The sequence below is a fragment of the Lissotriton vulgaris genome, chromosome 6 (assembly GCF_964263255.1).
Source record: "Lissotriton vulgaris chromosome 6, aLisVul1.2, whole genome shotgun sequence".
NCBI lineage: Eukaryota > Metazoa > Chordata > Amphibia > Caudata > Salamandridae > Lissotriton > Lissotriton vulgaris.
In genome coordinates, this window is record NC_141694.1 from 1,608,704,197 (window position 1) to 1,608,714,191 (window position 9,995).

The following is a 9,995-nucleotide window of genomic DNA, read 5'->3' on the forward strand; positions in this document are numbered from 1 at the left end:
ACACCTGGGCCTTTCTTCCTTTTGTCTTCCTAGCCAGTCACACTCCATTCCCAATGGGAAAGGAGCTGTCCCCAGAATTGGTTTAGTGACCACAGAGGAGGGACTGCTCTTTTCCTTGTCACACTTCTAGGGTAGACACAGGAGGTCTGCACAAGGAAAGAAAGGTTCTGCCCTGTTGGATTTAGGAGGAGAAAGACACTCTGATTGCAGTAGGTCCTGTGTGCCCTATTGCAAACTAAGTGGGTAAAGTTACCCCTCTTGGAACTATTTCCCGATTGGTCAAGAAAGAGTCAATGTGCGCCCTCACCCACAAATTAGTGCGTGCCAGGCATAAATGTGCCACCCCTGGTTACCTTCTTCAGAACATTGCTGCACCTGTGGAAGACAGAAGAAGGACTCAACCTGCTGATGAGACCTGTGAGGAGAGCACTATGAGCTGGACATGCTCCCATTTTTACCCAGGAAGAATAGGTGAACTCCAAGAGTCAGTTGACCACCTGTTAAGCTACAGGGACACAAGAGCTGCAAAAAAGCCCAATTCCCTGAAGTAGCCCAGCTGACCAGTTTCAACTGAACCTGCCTAGTATCCTGCTAGTGGCTGTGGCTGGATTGAATTCCAACCTTCAAGTCTGGGCCGTTGTGTGGTGCGAGAGTGTACTTCCCTTGTGCTAAACAGTAAGAAGTAGGACCTAGACATTTTTGCCAACTTTTGGCCTAGAAAACCGACAGACTGGGGTTACCATCAAAGCTGCAGTCGCTAAATTGCCGGTATGCCTAGAGTTGTTGGCCTGCCTCACTTAGAAATCTTTCGGGGAAGTCAGATCTTTTTAAAATCGAACATAGTCCTCGGAGTCTGGCGATGAGGGGGGGGATCTGGGGCGGTGTGTCAGGAGGCAGAGTAGAGGTCCCCTGTGCCATGCCGATATTCCTTGTTAGATATGTTTGTATTTAGCTGAAATTCCCAATTGACCACCTTGCACTGCGATGACCACGTCCTAACTGGCCCTTGCATTCATCTCCTCCTGTAATCGGATCAGCGCTAGAAATGCCATTCATGGGGTTCTTCGTTACTGTTATACAGTTATATAGTGTGGAAATGCAACATAAGAAAAATTGGCGTAGACATTGATACTGTTTTTCTGATATTTGAAGCACAAATGCAAATTTCTCTACTCGTTTATAGGTTCACTTTGACGCCGCCCTGCCTCCGGGATGTGGGCCGTAATTGGCTGTGTATTTGCTTTGGAACTGGCCTTCCTGTTCTTACATGTCAACTGGCTTGATGACTGTATAATTTGTGCCTTTTTGCTATCTTCGCCGCAATAAACATATTTTGAAAAAAAAAAAAAAACGAACATAGAGAGCTTCACCGGGACAGATGCTAAGCAAAATCTGATCAATGTCGAGGCCTTCCTTAGCACGGATTTCAGACTTTGCCTGCTTGGACCATTCCAGCCTTTGTAGACAGCATTAGGAACCTGTGCTTCATTAACACCCAATCATCAAACCTCACTTTGGATTCAGCTTGCAGGCTGCACCGCCAAAAACCCGCTGACAACCACTTTTTCTCCAAAGTCCGAAGGTAAACTTTCCACTGGGACGAACCTGGTTCCTGTATCTGTCCGGTGATTTCTTGTAGTTGGCCTTAACATTTGACCGTGAGTCAGCCTAGCATGACCAGAAGTTGTTTTAGGCAAATTTCGCGGTAGAAAAAAACACTTTCTGAATATCTTAAGAAGCAAAAGTACAGCATTGCAAATATTCTACTAGAGTTATATTTAGTCTCAGTTTGTCTTTTGGCCTTAAGATGCTATCCGAAGGTCAAGGCTCTCTGCATTCCCAAATTATTACACAATGATTTCCATATCTCGGAAATGTATTGAGGGCTATGATCAGATATCATTTTGTTTGGCAGCCCACGAGGTCCAAGTATGTCATTCAGAAAAACCGGAGCCATTTCCATTGCTGACGGAACTTTGAGTAAGATGGAATAATGAGCGATCTTAGCACTGTAGTCAGTGGTTACCATAATACCAACAGACCAATCAGAGAGAGGCAAATCAACAATGAAGTCACTGGAAATAACTTTGCAGGGTTTAGATGGTCTTCTGGGATTCAATAAAAACCGAATTCTCTTTAGGGTTTCAGTCTTATTCTGTGCACAGATTTCTAAGGAATTATTACATTTATTAACATTTTACCATACAGTAAGGCCTCCAATCCTTTCTGCTGAGGGGGTCTTCAGTTGCCCAGCGACCATTAGCTCCAGCAGCTCTGCTAACATGGAATACCTTTATGAATATTTTTGGGCCTCCTTAGTTGGCAGAACAATCTTTTTTATAAAAACATCAAACCTCTGGATTCCTTGAAGATGCTTTTGGGACACTCACCTAAAAGCATAGTAATCCTAGTCTAATATAGGCCATCGCAGGAAGAATCTGAACTCTTGACTCAAACTTTCTTTGAGGGTAGCTTCAAGGAAGGATATCAGAACCACATGGTGAACACCAGGAATATACATGATTAAAAAAATATCATTCTTGTAAGCACAAGGCCATCTACTGTTTCGACCCTCTGATCGTCGAGATTTCCAAGTTCTTTATCATGTAGTCTGTACAATAATTCCGAATCAGGCTCCAAGTAAGAAGTGTTGCCACAGAATAAATGCACCCTTGGTAGCCAAAAACCCTTTTGAAATGCCAAGGGACCGTGCCGGAGGTGAGTAGATGAGTTAACCCACTTGCAAAAGGTTCAGCATTTGTCCATTGCCTATACTCATGTAGTAATTTTTTTACAACCTTCAGGTCCCAGTGTGAGTCATGGGGTTTAATGACCCTGCTCACTACTATTATCTTTAAATTACCATCATGCTAAATATTACCAGCTAATTCTTATAAGCAAGTGGACGACGTTTTAGTGATATGGTAAGCTGAAAGAGTGCGTTTGTTAACCTACTAACCCTGTACAGTCATACTTCGGAATCAATTCATACTGTATTTTTTAAAAATCCACAGGGTACCCAGGTGAGGCAGGGCAATGTAAAGCTAGTGCTTAATACGGTTAGCTTGACTCCTCCAGCATGCAAGTTATCATTAGCAACTCCATACCGCAACTTATAAAGCAAACACAGACAGCCCTCGCTTAACCTGAAGGTAAGCAATGAGAGGTATGCAGGTACATGGATATGTTTTGTTTACTCTGTGTCTCAGACATACAACATGAGACTTTTTACCCTGACCGATTTGTAGTCTTACTTGCTACCCCTGAAGGCATTCCACATCGTGGATACTATATAAACAACACCGATCTGCATAAGAAGTATCAAGCCTAACTTACAAAAGTAAGTAAATATAAAGAGAACTAATCAGACTGAGACACTAAATTGAATGAAGACAAAGCTATAATGCAAATGCCGTTTCACAATAAGGATTGCTCCTTTGTTTTAAAATTGATGATATAATTGGTACAGGATTGACTATTTATCATTTTATGATTTGGAGACCATGATGACAGCACACACGTGTTCCCTGTGTTACTAAGAATATAGACGTCTTGCAAAAGTAATGTCAGTAGTTTGTTTTTTTTAATTCTTTTTGTTAACACATATAAAACTAAAATTAAATGCATCGGGTGACAATCGAATACATAGCATCCATTGATACATCTTCCATTTTACAGAATACTGATCATAATGTTTAATAGGGATCAGTGCGAGTCCAACACTACAGTATCTTGATTTTCAGCTGGGGGAGCACATATATCTCCTCTTTAACTATTCCAGCCTCCCCAGATTTTCCCCCACTTCCCAGGCCTCCCCCTGGCAAAATATACCGATCTTTCTCTAAACATGCACCAATCTAAATCTTCCATCCATTTGCCAATCTGGGGGCCTGACTGGCTCCCCATTGCTGGGCGATATTGTGTTTGGCTAATGTACATGCCAGGGTAGCCCATAGCTTCCCGTGTGTTACGGTCTGCCGGCTCCCAGACATTTAGGATACAGCGTCGTGCCCCAACCCTAGTTTCACTCCCAACACTTCTCGTATCTTGTCATGGACTTTGACCCAGTAGGTCAGCAGGTTTATTAAACATACTGTCGTGGAATCAAAAACATGGAGGATTTCTTTCTTATGCATAATTATGAAATCAGCCCCAAGATTATAAATAATACAAATGGTGGAACAATAAGGTTTTGGCTTCTATCGATAACAATGCCTAATCTTTGTCGATACTAAGGATACATATAAACGCAGAGATTTAACAGTACCAATGAATTATTTATCTAAAAAAACAATTCATGTCTCAATAAACGTCAATAATCCAATTAATTGTCCACAAGTTAGAATGGAAAATTATCCATAAATGCATTATCTCACAAATCTGAAATCTCGAAATCTTGCATCTAAAGCTTTCTGAAGATCAGGGAGAAGTCCTGGGATTATTAACTGTATCAGGACAAAAAGTTGGGGGCAACAACAATCAAGAGTTTGGATTCCTGTCAAGAAAGAATTTTGAACGAAACAAAAATGAAATAAAAAAACTGTGCCATAAGGATCTCTCTAACACACCATCTCCCTCCCTATCACCTCAGGCCTCACATTTTCCCCTTTGCTTCTCTCCTCCCAAACGGTATCTTGATTGAGTAGACAATTGTTTTGAATAAATCATTGTTCTACACTAGATTTTGAGCGTACAAAGTGTGACTTATTTACTCCGTGCCACTAAGAGACCCTTATATCATCATCATGGGCTTTCATTTTACAAATGAGTGCATTCTGGGAATTGTAGTTCCTGATCGTAAGACTTGAATCAATCGACTAATGCAAGTTAGAACAATTATTTAGTTCAGGCATCGCCCAGGACTTGGTAAGGTTTATCATGGAGTCAGTTTTTGCACCGTGTAAGAGTGCGTTGACGTAATACAAGCATTGGGAAAAAAATGTTGAACTGTTTATGAAACGACGCACTGTTAAACAATAAAAGCTTCGGCTGCAAATGTAATCCATGTAAAAACAAAATATGTCGTAAAGCATTCCAGAGACATTGGAAGGGCATTGCTATGCATACCAAAACACGGGGTGTGCCAGCTTACAGCCAGGGCATGAAGCCTGGGCGTGCACAGTCACAACAAATCAAAGAAAGTTCCGAAGAGGCAGAGAGTTTGCGCTGCATTTTGAGCTCTGCTGTTGCTCAGTTTCCTTAGTGTCTGTGTCAGATCGAGCCTGATCAGCCGCACACGTGTCCCGGGCAAAGTCCCTTCTGACTCAGCCGTGCCCCGTCGGCTCTGGGGCGTGTGTGGATGGACGGGGCTGCCCTGCCCCGCAAACAAAGGGATGTGTCAAGTGTGGAAGGTCAGAGCGCTCCCATGCTGACCCGGACATGTGCGTAGGGGGGGGGGACCTCAAAGTCGGGGATGCGGGGTGGGTTACAAGCGGCTGGTCTGCGTTGCCCTATTAACACTGGGATGTGCGTGAGGGTCAGGGGGGCACGTCTTTCTACCCTACAGGACAGGACTGACCAGCTCCACCCCAAAAGGTAACAGGTGTGTGAGAAAGGCACGCCCACTCGCTGTCTCGCCCGCAGAACTGTACTCGGTCAATATTGCCCAGGCGTTCACTGTAGGACATTGTTGATAAAGGGAACGGGCAGCCCTCTGCGCTGACCTTGCTGCTAACGTACAGTCTTAGTTAATGAGGCTCCGTGGAGGTTAGGAAGTGTAGCCCTGAAACACGTTCTAGGCGCGGTGTAAGTTTCAGTGGTGACAGGAGAGGTAGAAGAACATTATTGAGGAAGTGTAACTTTTAACAGCCTCATGTTGAGAGCGGGGCCTCAAAACCTTAACACAATTTCCACCGTGTCACTGGCAGGCCCGGCTCCAGGAATTTTTGTTTGGGTGGGCCAAGGGCGCATTTGGGTGGGCCACTGCAGGCTCAATGTGTCGCTTCTGGAGGTAGCCTACAAATAAAAAAAACTGTACTCCTGCGTGTGATAGAAGGGGATAACAGGAGATTAAGGGCCCTCCATTATTTTCCAAATCTCTTTCTAATCGTTAACACTCTCAAAAAGTGTTTTGATCCCATGTAAGGTCCTTTTGATGGGCAGAGGAGGTTTCTGAGGTGGGAGTATCAGGCAAGTAACACTACTCAGCCTGCCTCGTTGCCAGCCTTCAGAGAGAATCTCTCTTCATTATTACCTCCGTCTGACCCCAGACTCTGCAGTACACTCCCTTCCAGGCCTGATCATCAATTTTCAACAATCTCTCTACCGTGCACCTTAACTCACAGCTAACCTTGGTCCCCAGCCCCATATCAGGCACCACCTGGTTTCATTCTCCATAATCCCACTAAAAAGATTTGTAAAATCACCTTCAAACTGAAAACCCTGAATATAAGAGTAAATATAATTAGCACACACTTTAAACTATGTTACACAGTGGCCCTAATGACCCAACTGCTAATTAAATAAGCACAAACATTACAGGGTCTATTATAGCGCCGGTGCAAAAGTATTTGTTGGTGTCCCACCACTGACCTCTTACTCGATAGACAACTTTACTACCACCCTCCAACAGTGCACTTCATCTCTCCTTAGCCCCTTTCAGTCATGACCTCCTCATCAGACTCCCTCCCTACCTGCCCCCCACCAGTGTCCCTCATCACTCCAAAGCCCCTCCCCATGACCACCTCCTCAGACTCCCACACAAATACCCTCCACCAGTGCCCCTCATCGCTCCATAACCCCTCCCCCCATTGACCTCCTCCTGTGTCCCTCACTGCCACCCTCCACCAGTGTTCCTCATCGCTCCAAAGCACCTCCCCCATGACCTCATCGGATTCCCTCATTGCCACCCTCCTCCCAGACTCCCCCACTACCATCCTCCACCAGTGCCCCTCATCTCTCCGTAGCTCCTCCCCATGACCTCCCCCTCCTCGGATTCCCTCATTGCCATCCTCCAACACTGGCCTTCATCTCTCCGTAGCCTCTTCCCCTCATGACCTCCTCCTCAGACTCCCTCCCTACTACCCTCCACCAGTGCCCCTCAGCGCTCCATAGCCCCTCTCCATTACCTCCTCCTCAGACTCCCTCCCTACCACCCTTCACCAGTGCCCCTCATCACTCCAAAGCCCCTCTGCCTCATGACCTCCTCCTCAGACTCCCTACCTACCACCCTCCACCAGTGCCCATCACTCCAAAGCAATCCCCTCATGACCGCCTTCTCAGACTCCCTCCCTACCACCCTCCACCAGTGCCCCTCATGCCCTCCTCCTCAGACTCCCTCCCTACCACCCTCCACCAGTGCCCATCCCTCAAAAGCAACCCCCCCTCATGACCGCCTCCTCAGAGTCCCTCCCTACCACCCTCCACCAGTGCCCATCATCACTCCAAGCAACACCCCCTCATGATCTCCTCCTCAGACTCCCTTCCTACCCCTCCACCAGTGCCCCTCATCACAAAGCAACTCCCCCTTATGACCTCCTCCTCAGAATCCCTTCCTACCACCCTCCACCAGCGCCTCTCATCACTCCAAAGCCCCTCCCCCATGACCTCCTCTTCAGACTCCCTCACAAACAACCTCCACCAGTGCCTTCCATCTCTCCGTATCTCCACCCCTCATGATGCCCCCTCGGATTCCCTCATTGCCACCCTCCAACAGAGCCCATCATCACTCCATAGCCCCTCTCTCATATGCATTTTATTTCTTGTATAGCGCTACTCGTAGTGTAGGGTATCACAGTACTGTACATCACACACACATTATGCAGACACAATGATTCATAAAAGTATCCAAATCAGCCTATAGGGAATGTCACATAAGCTAATGAAGATTACCAGGTGTAGGAATCACATCTCATCCATGCTGCTGGTGGCAATATGTATTAAGAGGGTTAGGTCTGGAGAACCACAAACACAGGATTTAAAGCATACCCCAGTGGTTGGCTGTATTGATTAGAAATTATATCTGCCCAAACTCTGTATTGCAACATTAGAATAATGAAATACTGGGAAAATTCGAACTAACTAGCAATACAAAAAAAAATCTAATTATACCATTCTGGTTTCTATACACGTCTTTGATCACACTGTCCTATGTATCAAAGGATCTCTGTGACAAAGGCAGTAACCCACTGAGCTATCCACGTTAACTACAGTTCTATTGCATTTAAATACTACAAACCAAAAAAAGAACACTCTCCAGCAAGATCAACAATCCCCAAGGTTATTTGGACATTTAGTTGTCGTGCATCCTTGCAGAAACACTCATGAATGATACCATCGATTTAAACACACGATGTAAATGAAAATGAAATAAACACGGCGTTCTAAGTATGTCTTTCTCACAGATTTAAAAAACACAATAGCCACACATTCTCGGATCGGTTAAACAAACAGCTCAAGGGGTCAGGAAGGTCAGGAAAACGAAACGGCAAAATAAACTCCTCTTTACCAGCAGAAAAGAATTAATTATCCACAAATCCAGTTCCAACGAAAGGCTTTGTCCCCTTCGCAGTGCCCCTAATGTACCTGCACGAGTCGGCGGGGACACAGCCCACCTGCCTAATAGGAGATGCGTGATTGGGGGTGTGAGCCCAGGCCCAATCACGCAACTCCTAAAGAAAGATAACGTTCGAAGAACGTTTTAACTTGCAGTGGCCATATTCTGCTGGCCTTGCTGACGTCACTGCCAGGGCCAAGGGTTATGTTTGGGTGGGCCAGGCCAAAGTTTGGGTGGGCCCGGCCCACCCGGCCCACCCGCTAGAACCGGGCCTGGTCACTGGTGAGGCTGGGCGTCTGAAGACACCTTGCGCTTGGCCAGACAGCCTAGAAAACACCCTGGGGGATAAGAGCGCTGGCATAAAGTTTGAACGGTACAAAGTACCTCAGTGGCATGCGAATGCACGGGCTCCGATGCGTGTAAGTGTAGTGACACCGAGCAGGGTGCCCAAACCATCTACCAGGTTGCCTCTGGGTGCCTGAGGACAGGTTGCAACAGCCTGTGGGGGCGCACGTTTAAATAGCGCGCGTCAGCGGGCGCAAACTTCGGCGCTCCCCAGCCCCACACTCACCGCCCGCAGGGTCCGGACTCTTGGAGGAGAGCTGCCCGGCCAGGCTCTGCGTCCGCTCCCACTGGCACTCGGCTCGGGCGCGCTCAATCTCCGAGTCCAGCTTCAGCTGAGAGTGCCGAGTAGCAGCCATCTTCCTGTGCCGCTCCGAGGAGCCCCGCCTGCGTGGTGCCGGTGCGAGCCGCACTGAGAAGCAGGAAGCAGCCGCTTCCGAGGCGAGGGCCCTGCCCGCACCGGCTCCACGCCCGGAGCGCACCCCACGCTCAGCTGATTGGCCTGGGCAGACCTGGCTGCGGCTGCTCCCGGCTGCGAGCGCTGGCCCGAGGTCCCCTCACGGACAGCAACTTTTGAAAGAAGGAATGTTTTGGACACGCTTCCGAATCGCGCTGGCAAAACCTACTGGGAGTCACTCCATGCAGGGACACTAAAAGGTTTTCACCAAGACACGGATTTATCTCAGAAGGAAGCATCCCCCCAAGGGAGTGGCCAAATAATTAGCCGTATGGTCCAAGTGGGTGGCATTTTAATCACGTTAGCACTTCGAGCAGGCACGCACACCCACCCTTCCTTAGACTTGTTCCTTTCGCCTATTCATCATTAAACTCTATCAATGTATTTTTCTTTATCCTCTTCCATCCTCCCAGACACCCCTTTCACCACTTCTTCCTTCCACTCTTCAAGTCTGCCTTTCACGTTTCTTTCTTTCTTTCTTTCCTTCCTTCCTTCCTACCTTTTAGCCTTCCTTCCTCTTCATTCTTTCGTCTATCTGCCCGCATTTTTTAATGCTTACTCATTTTAATCACCTATCTCACGCTCACTTTTTCTATTTGTTATTCTTTGTTTTCCCCTACTTTCTTTGTCTTTATCTTTTTTTCCATAAAGACAGTGCTTTAATGGGACCGGTACTGTCCGGTACTGAGTACCAGCACTTTT

General features: G+C 46.7%; 1 protein-coding gene across 1 annotated transcript in view; it reads right to left on the minus strand.

The window, feature by feature from the left end:
- The window catches only part of TTC7A (tetratricopeptide repeat domain 7A), a 1,603,679-nt gene extending 1,594,275 nt beyond the window's left edge, over positions 1 to 9,404 (minus strand). Inside the window, exon 1 of the mRNA XM_086927774.1 lies at positions 9,066 to 9,404. Within this exon, the coding sequence (XP_086783900.1) occupies positions 9,066 to 9,195 (130 nt within the window). The 5' untranslated portion in view covers positions 9,196 to 9,404. The remainder of the gene's footprint in view (positions 1 to 9,065) is intronic.
- Positions 9,405 to 9,995: the final 591 nt, after the last annotated feature.